This window comes from Oncorhynchus mykiss, chromosome 13, assembly GCF_057628025.1.
Source record: "Oncorhynchus mykiss isolate SJ-2025 chromosome 13, ASM5762802v1, whole genome shotgun sequence".
NCBI lineage: Eukaryota > Metazoa > Chordata > Actinopteri > Salmoniformes > Salmonidae > Oncorhynchus > Oncorhynchus mykiss.
Window position 1 is genome coordinate 58,071,371 of NC_143034.1, and position 27,500 is coordinate 58,098,870.

Genomic DNA, 27,500 nt, shown 5'->3' on the forward strand with positions numbered 1-27,500 from the left:
GGGTTAGAGGGTACAGGGGATGAGAGACGGACCACATCATGGGTTAGAGGGTAAAGGGGGATGAGAGACGGGCCTCATAATGGGTTAGAGGGTACAGGGAGATGAGAGACGGGCCTCATCATGGGTTAGAGGGTACAGGGAGATGAGAGACGGGCCTCATCATGGGTTAGAGGGTAAAGGGGGATGAGAGACGGGCCTCATCATGGGTTAGAGGGGTACAGGGGGATGAGAGACGGGCCTCATCATGGGTTAGAGGGTACAGGGAGATGAGAGACGGGCCGCATCATGGGTTAGAGGGTACAGGGAGATGTGAGACGGGCCTCATCATGGGTTAGAGGGTAAAGGGGGATGAGAGACGGGCCTCATCATGGGTTAGAGGGGTACAGGGGGGTGAGTAGCAGGAGAGACACATCAGGGTAAGGGAGGCGTACCATGACATGAATGGATAACATAAATATAGAGATGACATTTACACACTGACATTAACACAAATACACACGCACACACAAACCTATATACACACAAACACAGTGAAACGCTAATGGACATTGACACTTGAACACAGACTAAACCCCACAGAAAAAAACACACACCTACACCTCAACCTACCTGGTGTGTCTCATCCCAGCCGTTCTCGTCCCTGACGGCCAGCTTGGCGCGGTGGTGGAGCAGGGTCTCACAGCAGGAGGTGTCGCCCCCTGTCAGCACAGTGTGGTAGAGCGGAGTCAGCCCCCGCCGGTCCTTATAGTCCGGAGACGCACCCAGAGACAGCAAGGTCTATAGGGACACACCAGGTAGACACACATACTTACACTCTTAGAAAAAAAGGTGCTATCTAGAACCTAAAATGTTTCTTTGGCTGTCCCCGTAGGAGAACCCTCTAAATAACCTTTTTTAGTTCCAGGTAGAACCCTTTTGGTTCCAGATAGAACCCTTTTGAGTTCCTTGTAGCATTGTGTTCTACATGGAACCCAAAAGAGTTCAACCTGGAACCAAAAAGGGTTATCCTATGGGGAAAGCCGAAAACCCCTTTTTTTCTAAGAGTGTTTTAAACGATTAGTTGAATATCACTATAACATATGCGATATCATTATAAGAACATCATGACTGTATCTCAATACAAGACACTATGCACAGTGGGTCCATACATGCTCCTTTAATCCATGGATGTGAGTGCAAGGAGGTATATGTGTGTGTTTACCAGCAAGGCTGTGTGGCAGTGGCTGCGGACAGCCTTGTGTAGAGGTGTGAGTCCGTCCTTGGACCTGAAATCAAGATGAGCCCCTCCCAGCACCAGCCCCCGTATGGCCTCCCCTCCCCCCGGCTCACATTGCACGGCCAACGTCAGGGGGGTTTCTACAGAGGAGAGAGAGATGGAGCAATGGAGTGACGGAGGGGCTCATATATTTAATCAGACAGACAGGAGTGGGGCCATGGAGTTATGACATGAACATTACAGCATCATGTCACTCTAGTCTACTGTAGTAGTACGGTATCTATTATCTGATAGTGGCAGATGCTGCCCCCTGGTGTTGCCAGGTGGAAGTGCACTTCACACTCCCAGCGACAGCAGGCTCTGTTGTGTGAGAGGATTGTTGCAGCACACCCAAAACTGCTAACAGTAGCTGCCTGTCTCCCACCTCGTTATATTATCTTAAATGAGACTCAAACTAACTGTCTCCTTTGCTTATTATAATCATCTTTAATAAAGTGTTAGATAGATAGAGCTTTGGGTAAGTGTGATTCAGAGTTGGAGAGAGTATTTTGGGGTTTTCAGGTCGAGGTTACAGAGGACAGCCATTAGCCATAGCTCCCACAGCTATCTTGGCTGTTAGCTAATTCAACTTGGATATGAACAGTTTGCTAGCTAGATGACAGGTTGTATGGCTGAAGGGCCTGGAAATTATCTCTAGGATGCTAAATATACAGTGGCCATATGCCCCACAAATGTTATGGGTCACTAAGAAGGATTTCAGACAGACAAACAGACAGACAGACAGACAGACAGACAGACTAAATGGCTGATTGGTGCTAACTGACTGAGGAGAGGTCACAGGTCACCCTGGCAGCGGACAGCATCTGACAGCGTCTCACCTCCCGTGTCAGGGTCCTGGTAGTTGGGGTCAAGCCCTTTGTCCAAGAACTTGGCCATCTTGTCCACAGAGCCACTTTGGATATAGTCCATGAACTTCTTCAGACTGGCCTATGAGAGGCATGAGGGGATCGAGAGAGATGAGGGGACTAGGCATGAGGGGATAGAGAGAGATGAGGGGACTGCAGAACCTAAAAGTGTTCTTTGGCTGTCCCCATAGGAGAACCCATTGAAGAACCCTTTTCGGTTCAAGGGTTCTACCTGGAACCAAAAGGGTTCTACCTGGAACCAAGAAGGGTTCTCCAATAGGGAAAGCCGAAGAACCATTTGGAACACTTTTTTCTAAGAGTGTGCCAGCACTGCGTTCCACAGAGAACAGAGTTGACACATTAATACTGGAGTTGTCTGCCACACAAAGCACAGCACAGCTAACACAGACACACAAGGCGTGTACACACACTGACAGCAAAGAGTGCACACACCCACACACACATGCATAAGTATGCACACACATACACACACACTCGCGCCAACACATACACCTTCATACTGCACCAATGCATGCTACACACACTTATACCCACAATTCACATTGTGCCACACCCTTTGAAACAGACAACCAGTACCTTAGTGTGCAGTTTAGCCAGCTGTTTCTCATCTAGATTGGTCTGTTTGTACACTCTGGTCTTGTAACGAAACTAGAGAGAGAGAGAGAGAGACAGAGAGAGAGAGAGACAGAGAGACAGAGAGACAGAGAGAGAGAGAGAGAGAGAAAGAGAGAGAGAGTTAATCCTGACTGGAAGGCCTTTTGTCCTCAATTCTCTCAGCTTTTGGCCTAGATCCACATGATGGAGCCTGCAGATGTATTGCAAAATGATGCTGTATCTAGTTTACCCGTAACTTCCATCCTCCTCCTCGTCCTCCTCTCAACGAAAAAAGAAAAAAAGAAACGGCACAGGTTTACACTAGTTTCCAGCCACAGAGTGAGAGTAGCCCACAGAGTAACCTTACAGAGTAACCCACAGAGTGAGAGTAGCCCACAGAGTAACGTTACAGTGTAGCCCACAGAGTAACCTTACAGAGTAACCCACAGAGTGAGAGTAGCCCACAGAGTAACCTTACAGAGTAACCCACAGTGAGAGTAGCCCACAGAGTAACCTTACAGAGTAACCTTACAGTGTAGCCCACAGAGTAACCTTACAGAGTAACCTTACAGTGTAGCCCACAGAGTAACCTTACAGAGTAACCCACAGAGTGAGAGTAGCCCACAGAGTAACCTTACAGAGTAACCTTACAGTGTAGCCCACAGAGTAACCTTACAGAGTAACCTTACAGTGTAACCCAAAAAGTAACCTTACAGAGTAACCTTACAGTGTAGCCCACAGAGTAACCTTACAGAGTAACCTTACAGTGTAGCCCACAGAGTAACCTTACAGAGTAACCTTACAGAGTAACCTTGCAGTGTAGTCCACAAAGTAACCTTACAGTGTAGCCCACAGAGTAACCGTACAGAGTAACCGTACAGAGTAACCTTACAGTGTAGCCCACAGAGTAACCTTACAGAGTAACCTTACAGAGTAACCTTACAGAGTAACCTTACAGTGTAGCCCACAGAGTAACCTTACAGAGTAACCTTACAGTGTAGCCCACAGAGTAACCTTACAGAGTAACCTTACAGTGTAGCCCACAGAGTAACCTTACAGAGTAACCTTACAGAGTAACCTTGCAGTGTAGTCCACAAAGTAACCGTACAGTGTAGCCCACAGAGTAACCGTACAGAGTAACCTTACAGAGTAACCTTACAGTGTAGCCCACAGAGTAACCTTACAGAGTAACCTTACAGAGTAACCTTACAGAGTAACCTTACAGTGTAGCCCACAGAGTAACCTTACAGAGTAACCTTACAGTGTAGCCCACAGAGTAACCTTACAGAGTAACCTTACAGAGTAACCTTACAGTGTAGCCCACAGAGTAACCTTACAGAATAACCTTACAGTGTAGCCCACAGAGTAACCGTACAGAGTAACCTTACAGAGTAACCTTACAGTGTAGCCCACAGAGTAACCTTACAGAGTAACCTTACAGTGTAGCCCACAGAGTAACCTTACAGAGTAACCTTACAGTGTAGCCCACAGAGTAACCTTACAGAGTAACCTTACAGTGTAGCCCACAGAGAAACCTTACAGAGTAACCTTACAGTGTAGCCCACAAAGTAACCTTACACAATAACCTTACAGTGTAGCCCACAGAGTAACCTTACAGAGTAACCTTACAGTGTAGACCACAAAGTAACCGTACAGAATAACCTTACAGTGTAGCCCACAGAGTAACCTTACAGAGTAACCTTACAGTGTAGACCACAGAGTAACCTTACAGAGTAACCTTACAGTGTAGCCCACAGAGTAACCTTAAAGAGCAACCTTACAGAGTAACCTTACAGTGTAGCCCACAGAGTAACCTTACAGAATAACCTTACAGTATAGCCCACAGAGTAACCTTACAGAGTAACCATACAGTGTAGCCCACAGAGTGAGAGTAGCCCACAGAGTAACCTTACAGTGTAACCTTGCAGTGTAGCCCACAGAGTAACCTTACAGAGTAACCTTACAGTGTAGCCCACAGAGTACCTTACAGAGTAACCTTACAGTGTAGACCACAGAGTAACCTTACAGTGTAGCCCACAGAGTAACCTTACAGAGTAACCTTACAGTGTAGCCCACAGAGTAACCTTACAGTGTAACTTTACAGTGTAGCCCACAGAGTAATCTTACAGAGGAACCTTACAGAGTAACCTTACAGTGTAGCCCACAGAGTAACCTTACAGAGTAACCTTACAGTGTAGCCCACAGAGTAACCTTACAGAGTAACCTTAGAGAGTAACCTTACAGAGTAACCTTACAGAATAACCCACAGAGTAACTTTACAGAGTAACCTTACAGAGTAACCCACAGAGTGAGAGTGACCTTACAGAGTAACCTTACAGAGTAACCTTACAGAGTAACCTTACAGAGTAACCGTACAGAGCAACCCACAGAGTAACCTTACAGAGTAACCCACAGAGTGAGAGTAATCTTACAGTGTAGCCCACAGAGTAACCTTACAGAGTAACCCTACAGAGTAACCTTACAGAGTAACCCACAGAGTAACCTAACAGAGTAACCTTACAGAGTAACCTTACAGAGTAACCCACAGAGTGAGAGTAACCTTACAGTATAGCCCACAGAGTAACTGTACAGAGTACCCCACAGAGTGGGAGTAACCTTACAGAGTAACCTTACAGTGTAGCCCACAGAGTAACCTTACAGAGTAACCTTACAGTGTAGCCCACAGAGTAACCTTACAGAGTAACCTTACAGTGTAGCCCACAGAGTAACCTTACAGAGTAACCTTACAGTGTAGCCCACAGAGAAACCTTACAGAGTAACCTTACAGTGTAGCCCACAAAGTAACCTTACACAATAACCTTACAGTGTAGCCCACAGAGTAACCTTACAGAGTAACCTTACAGTGTAGCCCACAAAGTAACCGTACAGAATAACCTTACAGTGTAGCCCACAGAGTAACCTTACAGAGTAACCTTACAGTGTAGACCACAGAGTAACCTTACAGAGTAACCTTACAGTGTAGCCCACAGAGTAACCTTAAAGAGCAACCTTACAGAGTAACCTTACAGTGTAGCCCACAGAGTAACCTTACAGAATAACCTTACAGTATAGCCCACAGAGTAACCTTACAGAGTAACCATACAGTGTAGCCCACAGAGTGAGAGTAGCCCACAGAGTAACCTTACAGTGTAACCTTGCAGTGTAGCCCACAGAGTAACCTTACAGAGTAACCTTACAGTGTAGCCCACAGAGTACCTTACAGAGTAACCTTACAGTGTAGACCACAGAGTAACCTTACAGTGTAGCCCACAGAGTAACCTTACAGAGTAACCTTACAGTGTAGCCCACAGAGTAACCTTACAGTTTAACTTTACAGTGTTTCCCACAGAGTAATCTTACAGAGGAACCTTACAGAGTAACCTTACAGTGTAGCCCACAGAGTAACCTTACAGAGTAACCTTACAGTGTAGCCCACAGAGTAACCTTACAGAGTAACCTTACAGTGTAGCCCACAGAGTAACCTTACAGAGTAACCTTACAGAGTAACCCACAGAATAACCTTACATAGTAACCCACAGAGTAACTGTACAGAGTAACCGCACAGTGTAACCTTACAGAGTAACCCACAGAGTAACCTTACAGAGTAACCCACAGAGTAACTGTACAGAGTAACCCTACAGTGTAACCTTAGAGAGTAACCTTACAGAGTAACCTTACAGAATAACCCACATAGTAACTTTACAGAGTAACCTTACAGAGTAACCCACAGAGTGAGAGTGACCTTACAGAGTAACCTTACAGAGTAACCTTACAGTGTAGCCCACAGAGTACCTTACAGAGTAACCTTACAGTGTAGACCACAGAGTAACCTTACAGTGTAGCCCACAGAGTAACCTTACAGAGTAACCTTACAGTGTAGCCCACAGAGTAACCTTACAGTGTAACTTTACAGTGTAGCCCACAGAGTAATCTTACAGAGGAACCTTACAGAGTAACCTTACAGTGTAGCCCACAGAGTAAACTTACAGAGTAACCTTACAGTGTAGCCCACAGAGTAACCTTACAGAGTAACCTTACAGTGTAGCCCACAGAGTAACCTTACAGAGTAACCCACAGAGTAACCTTACATAGTAACCCACAGAGTAACTGTACAGAGTAACCGCACAGTGTAACCTTACAGAGTAACCCACAGAGTAACCTTACAGAGTAACCCACAGAGTAACCGTACAGAGTAACCCTACAGTGTAACCTTAGAGAGTAACCTTACAGAGTAACCTTACAGAATAACCCACAGAGTAACTTTACAGAGTAACCTTACAGAGTAACCCACAGAGTGAGAGTGACCTTACAGAGTAACCTTACAGAGTAACCTTACAGAGTAACCGTACAGAGCAACCCACAGAGTAACCTTACAGAGTAACCCACAGAGTGAGAGTAATCTTACAGTGTAGCCCACAGAGTAACCTTACAGAGTAACCCTACAGAGTAACCTTACAGAGTAACCCACGGAGTAACCTAACAGAGTAACCTTACAGAGTAACCTTACAGAGTAACCCACAGAGTGAGAGTAACCTTACAGTATAGCCCACAGAGTAACTGTACAGAGTACCCCACAGAGTGGGAGTAACCTTACAGAGTAACCTTACAGTGTATCCCACAGAGTAACCTTACAGAGTAACCCACAGAGTGAGAGTAACATTACAGTGTAGCCCACAGAGTGAGAGTAACCTTACAGAGTGACATTACAGAGTAACCCACAGAGTGAGAGTAACCATACAGAATAACCTTACAGAGTAACCCACAGAGTGAGAGTAACCTTGCAGTGTAGCCCACAGAGTGAGAGTAACCTTACAGAGCAACCTTACAGAGTAACCCACAGAGTGAGAGTAACCTTACAGTGTAGCCCACAGAGTGAGAGTAACCTTACAGAGTGACCTTACAGAGTAACCCACAGAGTGAGAGTAACCTTACAGTGTAGCCCACAGAGTGAGAGTAACCTTACAGAGTAACCTTACAGAGTAATCCACAGAGTGAGAGTAACATTACAGAGTAACCTTACAGAGTAACCCACAGAGTGAGAGTAACCTTACAGTGTAGCCCTAAGAGTGAGAGTAACCTTACAGTGTAGCCCAAAGAGTGAGAGTAACCTTACAGAGTAACCTTACAGAGTGAGAGTAACCTTACAGTGTAACCTTACAGAGTAACCTTACAGTGTAATCCACAGAGTAACCTAACAGAGTAACCTTACAGAGTAACCCACAGAGTGAGAGTAACCTTACAGAGTAACCAACAGAGTGAGAGTAACCTTACAGTGTAACCTTACATCCAGGCTGTATATACCTCCAGATATGGTACCCCCTTCTCAAAGGATTGTGGGTACTCTCTCAGCATCTTCTCCTCCTCCAGGAACTTGGCGTCATGGCCTTCGGTGGCTGGTTGGAACAAGCCGTAGTTCAACACATCCCGCAACGAATCGGTCAGAGAACATAGCACCTGCTGCTTGGCCTTCCAAACGGTCGCATCCGGGTTGAACCGCAAACACTTCTGCAGAGGAGACGGGGAGAGAAGGGGAGAGAGAGAGGGAGAGAGAGAGAGGGAGAGAGAGGAGAGAGAGGGTTCAATGGTGGTGCTTATAGAAGAGAGATAGAGAGGAAGGGGTAGTTGGGGTTTAGATGAAAACACTAAAGAAGAAAAGTGCGGAAAAGGAAAGCATTGAACTGTAAAGTAGAAAAGTAACAGCAATTTAACAGTCTAGACTGAGGGAAGGGTCCTGGTGCAGTATTAGTGTGTCTGTCAGAAGTGGAGAACAGCTCCTCGCTGCAGTACTGCTGTTATTACCATTCTGAACCACTAGGGAGAGACATTGTGAGTCCACCACAGGGACCAGTGATGTGTATGGTTTTATACAGTAAGGAGATATGAATGGCTGATTGTACTGTCTCCTCTGACCAGTTCCTTTATGGCTCCTTTATGGTGAGATGAATATAATATTTGATTGTGCTGTATCATACACGCACAGTTAGCATTGGATCCACATCTGTTTCTGTAGATCATGAATCAAACAGTCTTCCTCTCTTTCTCTCTCTCTCTCTGGTGTGAGTCTGGGCTGAGGCTGAGGTAGAGCAGGCCATTCCCCTGACCTTGAAGCAGCTGTGTGATTGGTCCTTCTGGAGAGCAGCTGGATCTCTCGCTTGCTGCTTCTGCATGCATGGATGTATGCTCCACGGCTCAATACATCTCACTAACGTGTTTAACCCCCTCTTTCTGTCTTAGTCTCTCCCTCACTGACTGTCTCACACACTCTCTCTGTCTGAAAGGCTGTGTGTGTGTGTGTGTGTGTGTGTGTGTGTGTGTGTGTGTGTGTGTGTGTGTGTGTGTGTGTGTGTGTGTGTGTGTTTGAGAGAGGGAGAGAGAGAGAGTGAGCATGGAATACTGTGCAGAGGTGTAAAATGTCTCTCTCCCTCTCTTTTATTCAGTCTGGGTTTGTGCACAGCCAACCGAATCACTATGGCAACCAGTTCATTAGTGGAGCAAGCTCCTTGTTGCCATAGAGACAATCCTGTGTTCCCTTGGAGATGGGGAACTATGGGATAAAGTGAGAGAGTGCCCGTGCCTGTGTGTATGTGTGTTTTACAGTGAGATGGAGAACGAGAGAGGTGGAGTCAGGGGGAGGAAAGGGTTTATGTATGAGAGAGGGAGAGAGAGGGAGCGAGGGAGGGATATAGAGAGGGGAGGAGGGAGTGAGAGAAAAAGAGAGATGGAGAAAGAGAGACATTGAAAGGGAGTAGGTGTGTCAGCATGCAATAGATCGTTTCTTACACACACGCTGACATACTGCACCAACATGTACATTCAATCACACACTAGAATTAACACTCAGTCCCTTCAAAAAACACACACACAAACAGAATGCAAGCTAGGGAAGCTAAATATAATCTGAGATCATTGAGGAGGAGGAGAAAGTTTATCAATACAGCATAATGCATGAAGAATATTCCCATAATCACCATCATTATTGTTTCAATTATTATGACACTCTTTGTATAATTACTGTAATTCTGCTTTTACATTTTTGTATGTTTTATTAACCCATTCACCACCCTCTTCAGAGGACACGTCTTCTTTGTTTTTTACAGCTTTTCTACTTCATATACATACATTTTACATAAAGATTTTACATATACTGTACATTTTAATTATGCAGTTAATCTTAGGGGCATTAGCACATTTGTTTAAGACAGGAGAGGTTCTGTTCAACACCAAAGCAGTTGGGAGAAGAGGAACGGGTGGATATATACCTACTGATATACCTATATATACCTACTGATATACCTATGTACCTACCTACATATACCTACTGATTGGTTGAAATGACTCAAACTCTCTCATGAGCCCTCCACTCCAGACTAACTCTTTACAGACTTCTAACAGAGAGGAAGACTATCTCTGCTTCTGAGTCTGACTGGTTCTGACTTACTGTTATTGATTCAGTATTATAGACTAACAACTAGCTGTAGGTTAAGGCAGCTTACATATTGACTGTCACTTCTCTCTTTTACACTCATATTGCAGTCAGGTCCGTAGCTACATATAAAGACACCGAGGTCCGGATCTTTGCAATTTTTCAGAATTTGTAAAATATATATTTTGGGAACTCGGTCGTGGTCTCAACTTACTGTTGAGAATTAGAATAGTAGAATATACAAGGTGACATCAAAACGTGGTTGTTCATCAGCAGTTTTCCTCCCACACTCACAGTCACTCAGTTAGTCCATATCTGTTAAAAAATGTAGATTGGTAAATTAATCTACTTAGTCTAGCCAGCCATCTAAAGTAATCATGGTTGAATTACCAACCGGGCATGCAGGGCACTTCCCCAGGGGCCCTGACCTCCAAAGGGACCCCATTGATTTTGTAAGTCACTGAGATATCATATTAACATGGTATAAGTCATGGCAAATGTGTAGAATTGCAGGAAATTACTACAACAAAAATTCTGTAAATCTGTTTACCTTGCTAATAAAGTACTTTTTCTGCTAACAGATCCCTCTGTATGTTTTTAATCCCGGTGCTGAATTAATGTGAGTTAATGCGGCTAACTGTATTGCTAATAGGCTATATGTTTGTAGATGAGTTAATGAGGCTAACTGTATTGCTAATAGGCTATATGTTTGTAGATGAGTTAATGCAGCTAACTGTATTGCTAATAGGCTATATGTTTGTAGATTAGTTAATGAGGCTAACTGTATTGCTAATAGGCTATATGTTTGTAGATGAGTTAATGAGGCTAACTGTATTGCTAACAGGCTATATGTTTGTAGATGAGTTAATGAGGCTAACTGTATTGCTAATAGGCTATATGTTTGTAGATGAGTTAATGAGGCTAACTGTATTGCTAATAGGCTATATGTTTGTAGATGAGTTAATGAGGCTAACTGTATTGCTAATAGGCTATATGTTTGTAGATGAGTTAATGAGGCTAACTGTATTGCTAATAGGCTATATGTTTGTAGATGAGTTAATGAGGCTAACTGTATTGCTAATAGGCTATATGTTTGTAGATGAGTTAATGAGGCTAACTGTATTGCTAATAGGCTATATGTTTGTAGATGAGTTAATGAGGCTAACTGTATTGTTAATAGGCTATATGTTTGTAGATGAGTTAATGCGGCTAACTGTATTGCTAATAGGCTATATGTTTGTAGATGAGTTAATGAGGCTAACTGTATTGCTAATAGGCTATATGTTTGTAGATGAGTTAATGAGGCTAACTGTATTGCTAATAGGCTATATGTTTGTAGATGAGTTAATGAGGCTAACTGTATTGCTAATAGGCTATATGTTTGTAGATGAGTTAATGAGGCTAACTGTATTGCTAATAGGCTATATGTTTGTAGATGAGTTAATGAGGCTAACTGTATTGCTAATAGGCTATATGTTTGTAGATGAGTTAATGAGGCTAACTGTATTGCTAATAGGCTATATGTTTGTAGATGAGTTAATGAGGCTAACTGTATTGCTAATAGGCTATATGTTTGTAGATGAGTTAATGAGGCTAACTGTATTGTTAATAGGCTATATGTTTGTAGATGAGTTAATGAGGCTAACTGTATTGCTAATAGGCTATATGTTTGTAGATGAGTTAATGAGGCTAACTGTATTGCTAATAGGCTATATGTTTGTAGATGAGTTAATGAGGCTAACTGTATTGCTAATAGGCTATATGTTTGTAGATGAGTTAATGAGGCTAACTGTATTGCTAATAGGCTATATGTTTGTAGATGAGTTAATGAGGCTAACTGTATTGCTAATAGGCTATATGTTTGTAGATGAGTTAATGAGGCTAACTGTATTGTTAATAGGCTATATGTTTGTAGATGAGTTAATGCGGCTAACTGTATTGCTAATAGGCTATATGTTTGTAGATGAGTTAATGAGGCTAACTGTATTGCTAATAGGCTATATGTTTGTAGACGAGTTAATGAGGCTAACTGTATTGTTAATAGGCTATATGTTTGTAGATGAGTTAATGAGGCTAACTGTATTGTTAATAGGCTATATGTTTGTAGATGAGTTAATGCGTCTAACTGTATTGCTAATAGGCTATATGTTTGTAGATGAGTTAATGCGTCTAACTGTATTGCTAATAGGCTATATGTTTGTAGATGAGTTAATGAGGCTAACTGTATTGCTAATAGGCTATATGTTTGTAGATGAGTTAATGAGGCTAACTGTATTGCTAATAGGCTATATGTTTGTAGATGAGTTAATGCGTCTAACTGTATTGCTAATAGGCTATATGTTTGTAGATGAGTTAATGAGGCTAACTGTATTGCTAATAGGCTATATGTTTGTAGATGAGTTAATGAGGCTAACTGTATTGCTAATAGGCTATATGTTTGTAGATGAGTTAATGAGGCTAACTGTATTGCTAATAGGCTATATGTTTGTAGATGAGTTAATGAGGCTAACTGTATTGCTAATAGGCTATATGTTTGTAGATGAGTTAATGAGGCTAACTGTATTGTTAATAGGCTATATGTTTGTAGATGAGTTAATGCGGCTAACTGTATTGCTAATAGGCTATATGTTTGTAGATGAGTTAATGAGGCTAACTGTATTGCTAATAGGCTATATGTTTGTAGACGAGTTAATGAGGCTAACTGTATTGTTAATAGGCTATATGTTTGTAGATGAGTTAATGAGGCTAACTGTATTGTTAATAGGCTATATGTTTGTAGATGAGTTAATGCGTCTAACTGTATTGCTAATAGGCTATATGTTTGTAGATGAGTTAATGCGTCTAACTGTATTGCTAATAGGCTATATGTTTGTAGATGAGTTAATGAGGCTAACTGTATTGCTAATAGGCTATATGTTTGTAGATGAGTTAATGAGGCTAACTGTATTGCTAATAGGCTATATGTTTGTAGATGAGTTAATGCGTCTAACTGTATTGCTAATAGGCTATATGTTTGTAGATGAGTTAATGAGGCTAACTGTATTGCTAATAGGCTATATGTTTGTAGATGAGTTAATGAGGCTAACTGTATTGCTAATAGGCTATATGTTTGTAGATGAGTTAATGAGGCTAACTGTATTGCTAATAGGCTATATGTTTGTAGATGAGTTAATGAGGCTAACTGTATTGCTAATAGGCTATATGTTTGTAGATGGACTGAGGTGAATGAAGCTAGAGCAACTCAGGCAATAATGGTTGGGTCCTTTTTGCTTGTTTTTGCTGTTCTCCAAATTTCAATTTAGAGTTTTTAAATCTTACAGAAATGCAGTAAATGAGCTTCAACTTTTTAAAAATATTTTGTAAGGAGTGGGATTTCACCCCCACCCCCTCTCACTCACTCACGCACTCTATTGATTTATTATATCTTTGTCCATGTTACTCTTTCTCCATCTTCTTGTATCTGTGCTGACATTCGTTATCTCTGCAGACTATAGTATGGGCCTCCCGCTCTCTCTCCTTCCTACCTTCCTTCCTTCCTTTCTTTCTTCCTTCTCTCTCTCTCTCTCTCCTACCCTCCGGCCCTTTTCTGCAGGGCAAGTGCAGCGGGATTAGCAGCCTTTAATGAGAACTATGGGGAAATAACCACCCCCTCTCTCCCACTAAGTTTGTCAATTTCTCTCTCCGTTTCTCCTCTCTCACTACCTCTTTCCCATCTATTTGCTATGTTCCTCCTCTCTAGCTACCTCACAGTCACACAGTCCTCCTTTCCACATTCCTTTCAGCCCCGTTTCCCTCCCTCCTTCCATCCCCTGTCCTCTCCTCTCCTCTCTTCACCCTCTTATCTGTCTCTGCCTCTCTTATCTGGGCCCCTCTTCACCTCTGGCTGAGCACTGAGAAGGCCCTTACAAGGCTTACAGTTGTACTATGTTTCTACAGCAGGTAAGATGACTGTGTATAGATGTACTATATACTGTATGTGTAGGTAAATATATATCAGGGGGTATGTGGGCACTTCTTAGCCAGTTGTGGAAATCCTCAATTCATAACATTTGTGTTTATAAGCTGCTGCCCGTCTCTCCATGATCTCATTACAATACAATTAACCAGCAATTAGAGTTTATTGAGGGCAAATTAGCTGACATGTAGAACAGGCCTAATACACTGAGATTATACAAACATATTATCCCACTGCACAGGAGAGAAGGAGATAGGAGAGAAGGAGATAGGAGAGAGGAGAAGAGAGAGAGAGAAGAGAGAGACAGAGAGAGAGAGACAGAGAGAGAGAGAGAGAGAGAGAGAGAGACACAGAGAGAGACAGAGAGAGAGAGAAGAGAGAAGAGAGAGACAGAGAGAGAGAGACAGAGAGAGAGAGAGAGAGAGAGAGAGAGAGAGAGCGAGAGAGAGACAGAGAGAGAGAGAGAGAGAGAGAGAGAGAGAGAGAGAGAGAGAGAGAGAGAGAGAGAGAGAGAGAGAGAGAGAGACAGAGAGAGAGAGAGAGAGAGAGAGAGAGCGAAGAGAGAGATGGGAAGAAGTGAGGTAGGGAGGGTGAAGGGACGGTGTGAAAGACAAAAGGAGAGAAGGAGATAGGAGAGAAGGAGATAGGAGAGAGAGAGAAGAGAGAGATGGGAAGAAGTGAGGTAAGGAGGGTGAAGGGACAGTGTGAAAGACAAAAGGAGAGAAGGACGATATGAGATGGAGGGAGGTCAGGAGAGAGGAGAAATAGAGGACAGGATATTGCCCTACTCCTCAGAAACATCTAGAAGTCATGTGGTGTCACTGACCATAACGTGGCAGCACTAATTGTAGTATTGGTTATCTTAGATCATGTCAAAATACTGTACATGTTCCTTCCATAAGACACAGAGAAAGGATCTTGGGTAACCAATTCCCCAGCATGCTTCTCACTGTTCGCACACACATCGGAGCGAGGGAACAAGTAACAGCAGGAGATCCACAGAATACAGTAATACACAGTACTACACAGTAATACACAGTACTACACAGTAATACACACTCGTATAGTCATCAAAACACATTCAAATCAGCACACAGACACATACAGTGCATTCAGAAAGTATTGAGACCCCTTCCCATTTTCAACATTTTGTTACGTTACAGCCTTATTCTAAAATTAATTAAATACAACAAAACAGAAATACCTTATTTATATAAGTATTCAGACCCTTTGCTATAAGACTCAACATTTTCCATTGATCATCCTTGAGATGTTTCTTCAACTTGATTGGAGTCCACCTGTGGTAAATTCAATTGATTGGACATGATTTGGAAAGGCACACACGTGTCTATATAAGGTCCCACAGTTGACAATGCATGTCAGAGCAAAAACCAAGCCACGAGGTTGAAGGAATTGTCCGTAGAGCTCCGAGACAGGATTGTGTGGGCCCACAGATCTGGGTAAGGGTACCAAAAAATGTGTGCAGCATTGAATGTCTTCAAGAACACAGTGGCCTCTATCATTCTTAAATGGAAGAAGTTTGGAACCACCAAGACTCTTCCTAGACTGGCTGCCAGGGCAAACTGTGCAATTGGGGGAGAAGGGCCTTGGTCAGGGAGGTGGTCAGGATTGAGGGAAAGATGAACAGAGCAAAGTACAGAGGGATCCTTGATGAAATCCTGCTGCAGAGCACTCAGTACCTCAGACTGGGGGCAAAGGTTCACCTTCCAACAGGACAATGACCCTGAGCACACAGCCAAGACAACGCAGGAGTGGCTTCGGGACAAGTCTCTGAATGTCTTTGAGTGGCCCAGCCAGAGCCCAGACTTGAACCCGATCAAACATCTCTGGAGAGACCTGAAAATAGCTGTGCAGCAACGCTCCCCATCCAACCTGACAGAGCTTGAGAGGATCTGCAGAGAAGAATGGGAGATACTCCCCAAATACAGGTGTGTCAAGCTTGTAGCATCATAACCAAGAAGCCAAGAGGATGTAATCGCTGCCAAGGGTGCTTCAACAAAGTACTGAGTAAAGGGTCTGAATAGTTGTGTAAATGTGAGATTTCCACTTTATTTTTTATACATTTGCAAAAATGTATAAAAACCTGTTTTTGCTTTGTCATTATGGGGTATTATGTGTAGATTGATGACTATTTAACAATAAATAAATAAAAATGCAAATACATTTTTGAATAAGGCTGTAACGTAACAAAATGTGGAACAAGTCAAGCGGTCTGAATACTTTCCCGACTGTAATACACTCACACACATATCAAACAAGATGCATAGGGGATACTGTCAAAAATGCACATATGTTCACATTTGGAGTTCCCTTGTTTGTAAAGTGGTTGTGTGAGGTTGAGTAAAAAGAGCATCGGCTTTCATGTAGCATGTATATCACCCCACTCTACACTTCTCTCTCTCTCTCACACACACGCACACGCACGCGCACGCACACACACACACACACACACACCACAGTCCCCAATCTCTCTGCTCTTAGTAATTCAATTTACAGCACAATCAAATGATTCATGATCCATTAGGTCCTGATACTCATCTGAGAGAGAGAGAGACAGAGAGAGAGAGAGCGAGAGAGAGAGAGAGACAGAGCATCCTGGATTGACATGTCACTGGTTTCTGTTTGTCTAGGTGGGGAGAGATTGACATGTCACTGGTTTCTGTTTGTCTAGGTGGGGAGAGATTGGCATGTCACTGGTTTCTGTTTGTCTAGGTGGGGGAGATTGACATTTCACTGGTTTCTCTTTGTCTAGGTGGGAGAGATTGACATGTCACTGGTTTCTGTTTGTCTAGGTGGGGGAGATTGACATTTCACTGGTTTCTGTTTGTCTAGGTGGGGGAGATTGACATGTCACTGGTTTCTGTTTGTCTAGGTGGGGGAGATTGACATTTCACTGGTTTCTCTTTGTCTAGGTGGGGGAGATTGACATGTCACTGGTTTCTGTTTGTCTAGGTGGGGGAGATTGACATTTCACTGGTTTCTCTTTGTCTAGGTGGGGGAGATTGACATGTCACTGGTTTCTGTTTGTCTAGGTGGGGGAGATTGACATTTCACTGGTTTCTGTTTGTCTAGGTGGGGGAGATTGACATTTCACTGGTTTCTCTTTGTCTAGGTGGGGGAGATTGACATGTCACTGGTTTCTGTTTGTCTAGGTGGGGGAGATTGACATTTCACTGGTTTCTCTTTGTCTAGGTGGGGGAGATTGACATGTCACTGGTTTCTGTTTGTCTAGGTGGGGGAGATTGACATTTCACTGGTTTCTGTTTGTCTAGGTGGGGAGAGATTGACATGTCACTGGTTTCTGTTTGTCTAGGTGGGGGGAGATTGACATGTCACTGGTTTCTGTTTGTCTAGGTGGGGGAGATTGACATGTCACTGGTTTCTGATTGTCTAGGTGGGGAGATTGACATGTCACTGGTTTCTGTTTGTCTAGGTGGAGGGAGATTGACATGTCACTGGTTTCTGTTTGTCTAGGTGGGGGAGATTGACATGTCACTGGTTTCTGTTTGTCTAGGTGGGGGAGATTGACATGTCACTGGTTTCTGTTTGTCTAGGTGGGGAGATTGACATGTCACTGGTTTCTGTTTGTTTAGGTGGGGAGATTGACATGTCACTGGTTTCTGTTTGTCTAGGTGGGGAGATTGACATGTCACTGGTTTCTGTTTGTCTAGGTGGGGAGATTGACATGTCACTGGTTTCTGTTTGTCTAGGTGGGGAGATTGACATGTCACTGGTTTCTGTTTGTCTAGGTGGGGGAGATTGACATGTCACTGGTTTCTGTTTGTCTAGGTGGGGAGATTGACATGTCACTGGTTTCTGTTTGTCTAGGTGGGGAGATTGACATGTCACTGGTTTCTGTTTGTCTAGGTGGGGGGAGATTGACATGTCACTGGTTTCTGTTTGTCTAGGTGGGGAGATTGACATGTCCCATACTAGCTATCACATTCTGAAGAAAACCTGACTGTGGATTGGTCTCACCTACAATTTGTCTATTCCACCATGCTCTGCTCTGTGGGGGATATGAGGGTATCATGGTTCAGACCAGGGTTCTAGCGGTGGGCTACCGCTAGAACCAACCAAAAATAGCTTTTCTCATATTGAGTTTGGCTTTATTACACAATTTTAAACCTCCTTATTAGTGACAGTAAGCCAGAGGGTGTTCTTCTCTCTCTGTCTCTTTCTGTCTGTCTCTCTCTCTCTCTCTCTCTCTCTCTCTCTCTCTCTCTCTCTCTCTCTCTCTCTCTCTCTCTCTGTCTCTCTCTCTCTCTCTCTCTCTCTCTCTCTCTGTCTCTCAATTCAATTCAATTCAAGGGGCTTTATTAGCATGGGAAACGTGTTAACATTGCCAAAACAAGTGAGGTAGATAATATACAAAAGTGAAATAAACAATAAAAATTAACAGTAAACATTACACATACAGAAGTTTCAAAACAATAAAATATATACAGTGTTGTAACAATGTATAAATGATTAAAGTACACAAGGGAAAATAAATAAGCATAAATATGGGTTGTATTTACAATGCTGTTTGTTTTTCACTGGTTGCCCTTTTCTTGTGGCAAAAGGTCACAAATCTTGCTGCTGTGATGGCACACTGTGGTATTTCACCCAGTAGATATGGGAGTTTATCAAAATTGGATTTGTTTTCGATTCTTTGTGGATCTGTGTAATCTGAGGGAAATATGTCTCTCTAATATGGTCATACATTGGGCAGGAGGTTAGGAAGTGCAGCTCAGTTTCCACCTCATTTGAGCACATAGCCTGTCTTCTCTTGAGAGCCATGTCTGCCTACGGCGGCCAATCTCAATAGCAAGGCTATACTCACTGAGTCTGTACATAGTCAAAGCTTTCCTTAAGTTTGGGTCAGTCAGAATGGTCAGGTATTCTGCCACTGTGTACTCTCTGTTTAAGGCCAAATAGCATTCTAGTTTGCTCTGTTTTTTTTGTTAATTCTTTCCAATGTGTCAAATAATTATCTTTTTTTTTTCTCATGATTTGGTTGGGTCTAATTGTGCTGTTGTCCTGGAGCTCTGTGGGGTGTGTTTATGTTTGTGAACAGAGCCCCAGGACCAGCTTGCTTATGGGACTCTCCTCCAGGTTCATCTCTCTGTAGGTGATGGCTTTGTTATGGAAGGTTTTGGAGTCGCTTCCTTTTAGGTGGTTGTAGAATTTAACGGCTCTTTTCTGGATTTGGATAATTAGTGGGTATCGGCCTAATTCTGCTCTGCATGCATTATTTGGTGTTCTACGTTGTACACGGAGGATATTTTTGCAGAATTCTGCATGCAGAGTCTCAATTTGGTGTTTGTCCCATTTTGTGAAGTCTTGGTTGGTGAGCGGTCCCCAGAACTCACAACCATAAAGGGCAATGGGCTCTATGACTGATTCAAGTATTTTTAGCCAGATCCTAATTGGTATGTTGAAATTTATGTCCCTTTTGATGGCATAGAATGCCCTTCTTGCCTTGTCTCTCAGATCGTTCACAGCTTTGTGGAAGTTACCTGTGGCACTGATGTTTAGGCCAAGGTATGTATCGTTTTTTTGTGTGCTCTAGGGCAACAGTGTCTAGATGGAATTTGTATTTGTGGTCCTGGTGACTGGACTTTTTTGGAACACCATTATTTTGGTCTTACTGAGATTTACTGTCAGGGCCCAGGTCTGACAGAATCTGTGCAGAATATCTAGGTGCTGCTGTAGGCCCTCCTTGGTTGGTGACAGAAGCACCCTCTCTCTGTCTCTCTCTCTCGGTCTCTCTCTGTCTCTCTCTGTCTGTCTCTCCCTGGCTGTCTCTCTCTCTCTCTCTATCTCTCTCTGTCTGTATCTGTCTGTCTCTGTCTGTCTCTGTCTCTCTCTGTCTGTCTCTCCCTGGCTGTCTCTGTCTCTCTCTGTCTGTATCTGTCTCTCTGTCTCTCCCTATCTCTCTCTGTCTGTCTCTCTCTCTCTATCTCTCTCTGTCTGTCTCTGTCTGTCTCTCTGTCTCTCTCTTGGTCTCTTTTTCTCTCACTCTGTCTCTGTATTTCTATTCTGTAAAACAGCTAGGTCACCTTGAAACTCTCTCTCAGTTCAGTCACTGTGCTGACAGGATCAAACCGTGTGTTTCTGCTGCTGAGGCGCTGTGTGTGTACGCGCACGTGTGTGTGTGTGTGTGTGAACACACTTCGCCCTTATGTCTTAGTGGATCTGAAGAAGTACTCTGGGAGAATGTCTGCCTAGCTTTGCAGATTCGAATTGTCGAGACATTGAGAAAAAATACAAAATATGTACGTACCCAAACACAGAGAGACACACAAGAACAGGTCAGAAGTCAAGCAACTGCTGTGAAGAGTTCAAGATGTAAACCCCCAGCATACTCACCAACAGTTGAACTGGGCATCAGTGGTTGTATGGGGGAGAAGTAGTGACTGTCTGTTTGACGGAAGTGTGAATGGGGGTGGTCCTGAAGGTTGGTTATAGGGTGTGGTACTGACTGTCAGTGGTCATAATGTTTGTGTTTATTGATGCCAGTGGTTGCTATACGGATGTAGGATCTTAATTTGATCCCTCTTTTGTTGCTGAGAATTATCCTGCGAGGCAGAAAATGCTAACTTATGGTGTATTTGAGTTTTAACAAGGCTTCTAAAGTTTGTAATTTCCACTTTGACATTTCAGACTTGATTTTCCCTTAAAATGTATCAACCCTTCCAAAAATGTTCATTAATTATGATCCACATAATAATTCAAATTTCCTGTTGCTGCAGGATTATTTTCCTGCTGTAGCAAACTGACTCAAATTAAGATCCTACATCTGTAGGGGTGGTACAATAGGTGTGATGTCACTGACCGTCTGTTTGATGTCGGGGATGCCGATGCGGAACACCATCATGGCGATGTGGGCGTCCTCTGACGGCGCCCTGCTGGAGCTATGCTCTCTCAGCCTCTTCTGCTGCTGCTGCTGATTGGCTGGCTGTTGATGGGTGGGTCCATGGTTGGACGAATAAGGGTTTACTGTGTGCCCAATGTTGCCGGGTCGTATCTGTCTGTCTCCTGTGGGTCGTCCAGTCATTTTGCCTAATTGCCTGTGCCCCTCATCCCTGCCTCCTCGCGACATGCCCCCTCCTCGCCTGACTTCCTCCACTTCCTCTTCTTCCTCTTCTCCCTCCAGCTCTCCATTCTCCCCATCTTCTCCCTCTGCATCACGGTCATCTTCCTCACCCTCCTCTTCTTCATCTTCCTCCTCCTCTTCCTCGTCCTCTGCCCCAGGATATAGATGTCTATTGTTTCCCAGCATCCTTTGCTGCTCCTCGTCACTGGAGAGGGGGCTGAGCGGCATCGTCATGGCGACAGGGAGGGTGGCACAAACGGCAGCGGCATCATTCCCCAAGACTCACTGAGGAGGAGAAAGGAGAAGAGGAGAACCATGAAAGGTCAAGAGAGAGAGAGAGAGAGAGAGAGAGAGAGAGAGAGAGAGAGAGAGAGAGAGAGAGAGAGAGAGAGAGAGAGAGAGAGAGAGAGAGAAAGAGACAGAGAGAGAGAGAGTTCCAAGGACAATCCTAAAAACTCAACCAGCAGCCCCAGTGTGTGTCGGGGTTCCTACACTGTTTCATGTCCTGACTCTGGTCACTATGGGAACAGACTGACTCCTTTCATTCTGCCTTTTCACTGTCACCATGCGCTGCCATTTCATCACAATTTATTCTTCAACACCTCCCATATAAATATCTATGCAATAGATCTTCCACCTCTGCTCTATATATAGTAGACATACATAATACTGCCCTGGTAGCCAGTGCCTTGATAAATACTACATCTATAGACTGACTACAATGACTGTTATACTGTTAAGAGCACCACTGAAACTACAAACATTACACTACTACTGCAAACAATACAATACACACTGTAGACTACCTCTACACACTCACACATTTGACTAGACTAGACTATAACACTTCACAGTAGCATGAAACAGTCTTCAACCTCACCTCTCAGAGTGGAGAGAACAATTTCAGAGCGTCTGTGATGCACCTCGGACTGCAGACAGTGCACTACAAGCTGGAGAGTGTTCAGGTCAGTCCCTAGTGGATACTAGGCAGCATTGCGCTCTGTGAGTTTCAGCACCACTCCATACAGGACAGCTCCCCACAGCTAAAACAGCATGTTCAAGTGGCCACACAACACAATTCACACCAGCTGAAGAGGACGAACCCAAATTCTGAAACTGACCCTGCCCTCCTGACATCTACCACACAGCACACACCCACATCAGTTACAATACAACACAACTATGTTAACAATGAATACCCAGAAACAAAGACAAAAAGAGAGAGAGCACTGCCAATAAAACTGCCTAAATTGTGATGTTTTATCTCTGGGTGCTCATTTAAACGTTCATTTTGAAAACATCCAATATCCTGTCGCTCATTGTGTTCGAGCTATTTCACTTTGAATGCACCCAAGCATAGGAGAGTAATGAACTGTAAATTGAACATGGAGTATGTGTGTGTGTGTGTGTGTGTGTGTGTGTGTGTGTGTGTGTGTGTAAGATGGTTGAAAGACACAGGGAAGAGAGGGGCCACTGTGAGAAAAGCTGTGTTTGACAACAGCTCCCAGGGCTGTTCCCAGAGGACAGTGAGTGACAGCAAATACCACTAGCTGTCCACAGAGAGAATGAGAGGAGAGGAGAAGACAATATGAGAAAATGAGAAACCACAGGGTGGGAGAGAAGGAATATTTTAGTGTGAGAGATGGTGACACATTGTGCCAAAACAAAGCCATGGAGTACATGGAAGTACACATGACACAGTAGTGTTACAGCACACCTGGACACCACCATACAGTAACACTGTCAGGTAGCAGAGACGACAGAGAGACTCAGAGAGAGAGAGAGAGAGAGAGCAGGTTTTAGACAGAGACAGACACATGGGGAAGGGCAGAAAGAAAGAGAGAGAGAGAGAGACGGAGAGAGAAAGAAAGAAAGAAACAGAGAGAGAGAGAGAGAGAGAGAAAGAGCGAAAGAGAGAGAGAGAGAAAGATATTGGGGGGGCTGGTGGAAGGACACGGAGATGGCATCTAGGTCGGAAGCCTGTCAGAAAGCTGCCTAACTGGGAAAGGTAGAAAATATAAAATATGATCCAAAAATATATTTAGCATAGTGCTGAGTAATCAGAGATAGGGAGGAGAAGATAGAAGAAGGGAGCAGATAGGGAGGAGGCAATAGGACACTATGGAACGGGGGAGTTGAATGGATAAAGAGATGGAGAGAGAGGGGAAAGAGAGAGAGAGAAGCTCCAGGGTTGGGGGTAGAGAAATACAGAGGATTAGTTTCAATAGAGGAGCTGAGGATTTGGAACAAGGAGAAGGACTGGGAGCCAGGAGAGAGAGAGATCATAGTAGAAAAGCAGATAGAAGGAGGAAAGGAACACAGCAGATCTGATTAGAGAGACGGAGAGGGGAACAAGACAGAGGAGGGAGGACAGACAGGATGGGAGAGACAGAGAGGAACAGGGAGATATTGGGGAGGAGAGAGGGCTGAGAGAAAAATACTGAGAAAGGAAGCTGAGACAGACTGTTGAAGTGGAAAGGAGCGTGAAGAAGGCAGAACAGGGAGCAGGAGGAGAAGAGACCGCAGGAGGTGGACTGGGGTGAGAGGGAAAACTAAAACGCTTGAGGGAGGCGGACACCAAAGGAGAAAAGTGAGCGGTTAAGTGGAGAAATGCAAGGAGAATATGTTAATTTAGTTTGAAGAGAGAAGTCATGATGAGTCACACATAATAGGCCTTAATGAATGTGCCCTGTAGAGAAGAGATGGAACAGAGAGATACATAGATTAGATATTTCCTATAATCGACAGAGATCTCTCCCACTTCGTATCTCCTCTCAACAAAGACTTCTCCTTCAGCACTCTCCTTGGAAAGCTGCAATTTAGTTAAGGGTCACGTCGTGCCTTTGACAGTACTCCAGGGAGACAGAGTCAGACTGACTGGACTTCCTGCTGATCAGTGGGGTTGATTGACCCTCTTTATCCTCACCCACAGTCCATCTCCTGCTGAGAGGTAGTGTCAGTGAGATAAGTCAGATTCTGTGTGGTCCTTAGTGGTCCAGCAACGGTTCACAGTTGTTCTGTGAGCCAGGATCATAACATGGGTCACACTTCCGTTAACAGATTAGATTGATATAGTGCTTACAAGTGGTCAAAGTTTACAATGTGGATCCAAAGCCATGTCATCTGGTCTGTAATGTCCCACCATCATTGTCTGTGGTGTCATTTACCCTCCCCAATCAATCTCTCTTGCTACACCTCTCTCTCTCTCTGTCTCTCTCTCTCTATGTCTCTCTCTCTCTATGTCACTCTCTCTCTATGTCTTTCTCTCTCTCTCTCTCTCTCTCTCTCTCTCTCTCTCTCTCTTTCAGCCTTTATTTTACTGTATGTAGGACAAAGAGTGTATATAGATAGATATTTTCAGTGTCTCGGTCCCCAGGAAACTTCACTGGGAAACTTCCAAGGAACAGATCGCCCCACTTTCAGGCCACTAAACTAGAGCGGACCATTTCTCTCCCTCCCTCTCTAGCATACACACACACACACACACACACACACACACACACACACACACACACACACACACACACACACACACACACACACACACACACACACACACACACACACACAGCCAACCATATGTGTAAACTTTGACCTTTCTGATACAGTTCCAGCATGAGTAAGGGCTAATTGGGAGCTAATATAATCCTTCTCTGTCAGTTCGGACCTCCGGCCTTCTGCTACATGTCATCAAACTGTCACCCAGGAGGCCCCACACACAGGAGACTGAGGTTAGGTAATGCTGTTCTTTTCCCTACAGACAGTGATCACACACTCTCCCTACAGACAGCAATCACACATTCTCCCTACAGACAGCGATCACACACTCTCTGTCACGCCCTGACCTTAGTTATCTTTGTTTTCTTTATTATGTTGGTTAGGTCGCACACTCTTCCTACAGACAGCAATCACACACTCTCCCTACAGACAGCAATCACACACTCTCCATACAGATAGCGATCACACACTCTCTGTCACGCCCTGACCTTAGTTATCTTTGTTTTCTTTATTATGTTGGTTAGGTCGCACACTCTTCCTACAGACAGCAATCACACACTCTCCCTACAGACAGCAATCACACACTCTCCCTACAGACAGCGATCACACACTCTCTGTCACGCCCTGACCTTAGTTATCTTTGTTTTCTTTATTATGTTGGTTAGGTCGCACACTCTTCCTACAGACAGCAATCACACACTCTCCCTACAGACAGCAATCACACACTCTCCCTACAGACAGCGATCACACACTCTCTGTCACGCCCTGACCTTAGTTATCTTTGTTTTCTTTATTATGTTGGTTAGGTCGCACACTCTTCCTACAGACAGCAAGCACACACTCTCCCTACAGACAGCAATCACACACTCTCCCTACAGACAGTGATCACACACTCTCCCTACAGACAGCAATCACACACTCTCCCTACAGACAGTGATCACACACTCTCCCTACAGACAGCAATCACACACTCTCCTTACAAACAGTGATCACACACTCTCCCTACAGACAGCAATCACACACTCTCCCTACAGACAGCAATCACACACTCTCCCCACAGACAGCGATCACACACTCTCTGTCACGCCCTGACCTTAGTTATCTTTGTTTTCTTTATTATGTTGGTTAGGTCGCCCTCTTCCTACAGACAGCAATCACACACTCTCCCTACAGACAGCAATCACACACTCTCCCTACAGACAGCAATCACACACTCTCCCTACAGACAGCAATCACACACTCTCCCTACAGACAGGAATCACACAATATCCCTACAGACAGTGATCACACACTCTCTCTACAGACAGTGATCACACAATATCCCTATAGACAGTGATCAAAAAACAATGACCAAACACTCCCTCCCACACAGTTATGTTAGAAGGAGGTAAGGTGAATATTCATAAATTTCATCTCTCCCTCCAAGCATAATATCTCTGTCAGGCAACAGTAGCAGAACACAATGAAAGGATTCAGCAATTGAGCGCTTTGGGAAATCCATAAAACAATAGTGAACACCCCTACAGTACACAACTAATGGGTGGATGAAGAGAGAGAGGAAACCACAATCTGTACCTCCTGAGGCTCAAAACTGACCTCCTAGTTCATTTAGTTAGTCAGGTGGACTACTACAGTACTACTGTACATTCTGCCTGTTACCCCCACATTCAATCTAAAGATGTCACAGGAAACAGTGTGAACAGGCTCAGAGTGATGACCTCATTCACAGGCAGGCAGCCAGGCAGCTCTCTCTCTCTGCTGCCTATTCCAGGAGCTGACTAATACCAGCTGCAGCTCCCCCTCGCCTGCCTGTTGGTCTGGAAGCAGAGTGATGACATCACACACAGAGGCAAGTTCTCCCCCCTCCCTCCCTGGCAGGCAGCTCTAGTGAGGACCATTATGTGTCAGTGTAGTGGAGGGGCTGATGAATTAATAAAGGGTAATGGGTGTAGCTGTAGGGGACTGAGGAGCTGACGAGGGATGTGAAATATTAAAGGGAAATGCTGCTCTGCTTCCGGGCCTTTACGCAGGGAACAGGAGACCACATAACACCCCCAGCTCTGCCCCTCACAATAACACAATTCAGGGTTTCTGAGCCTGGACTCCAAAACACACTAGCCTGGGCTGGTCCTAATGCTACACATGCCATAGCCAACTGCTCCAACTATCGTTGTCATGCAGTACAGTACACGTTAGTAAGAGGAGTTGGCAACAGATCTGAAACTGACACCAGGCTGGCAGAACATGTGACTGCCTCTTATCTTTGTCAGCATGATGGCTTTTGAAGTCCAAGAACAGCTCCATCAGCTAACTACACGTTGTGATGTCATCCCACTGGGACTGGACCAGAGCTGTGTGTGTGATGAGCAGGCAGGTTTCAGACAGTCTAACCAGCCTGGTGTTATGTGCTGGCTGTAATGAAACACCTGCAACTAGGGACCAGGGATTACACAACTGACTCATAGTCAGAGACACAAATGGACAGACAGTAAAAGACTAGTTGAAGAACAGAGCAGAGAGCTGGGGTGCGTTGCAAATTTCACCCTGTTTCCTTCCTAGTGCACTACTGTCAACCAGAGCCCTATGGGTCCTGGTCAAAAGTAGTGTACTATATATGGAATAGGGTGCCACTGGGGCACAGTAGGCTGGACAGAGCTGTCATTGAGTAGGATGGGGTTATTTGACAGTTATTTGCGGTGGGCTTGACAGCTCCCTACGGTACTAGTGGCTGAATCAGGTGTTTTCACCGGTGGGTGTGACAGCTCCCTACGGTACTAGTGGCTGAA

General features: G+C 44.1%; 2 protein-coding genes across 2 annotated transcripts in view; both read right to left on the reverse strand.

Annotated features, from left to right (window-relative positions):
* The window catches only part of LOC110485205 (SH3 and multiple ankyrin repeat domains protein 1), a 58,770-nt gene extending 37,320 nt beyond the window's left edge, over positions 1-21,450 (reverse strand). Inside the window, exons 1-6 of the mRNA XM_090196904.1 lie at positions 20,956-21,450; positions 8,038-8,241; positions 2,719-2,790; positions 2,095-2,203; positions 1,202-1,356; positions 610-777 (exon numbers count right to left, since the gene is read on the reverse strand). Coding sequence (XP_090053030.1) covers positions 610-777; positions 1,202-1,356; positions 2,095-2,203; positions 2,719-2,790; positions 8,038-8,241; positions 20,956-21,450 — 1,203 coding nt within the window. The remainder of the gene's footprint in view (positions 1-609; positions 778-1,201; positions 1,357-2,094; positions 2,204-2,718; positions 2,791-8,037; positions 8,242-20,955) is intronic.
* The window catches only part of LOC110486659 (uncharacterized), a 64,976-nt gene continuing 58,431 nt past the window's right edge, over positions 20,956-27,500 (reverse strand). Inside the window, exon 10 of the mRNA XM_090196902.1 lies at positions 20,956-21,501. Coding sequence (XP_090053028.1) covers positions 21,485-21,501 — 17 coding nt within the window. The 3' untranslated portion in view covers positions 20,956-21,484. The remainder of the gene's footprint in view (positions 21,502-27,500) is intronic.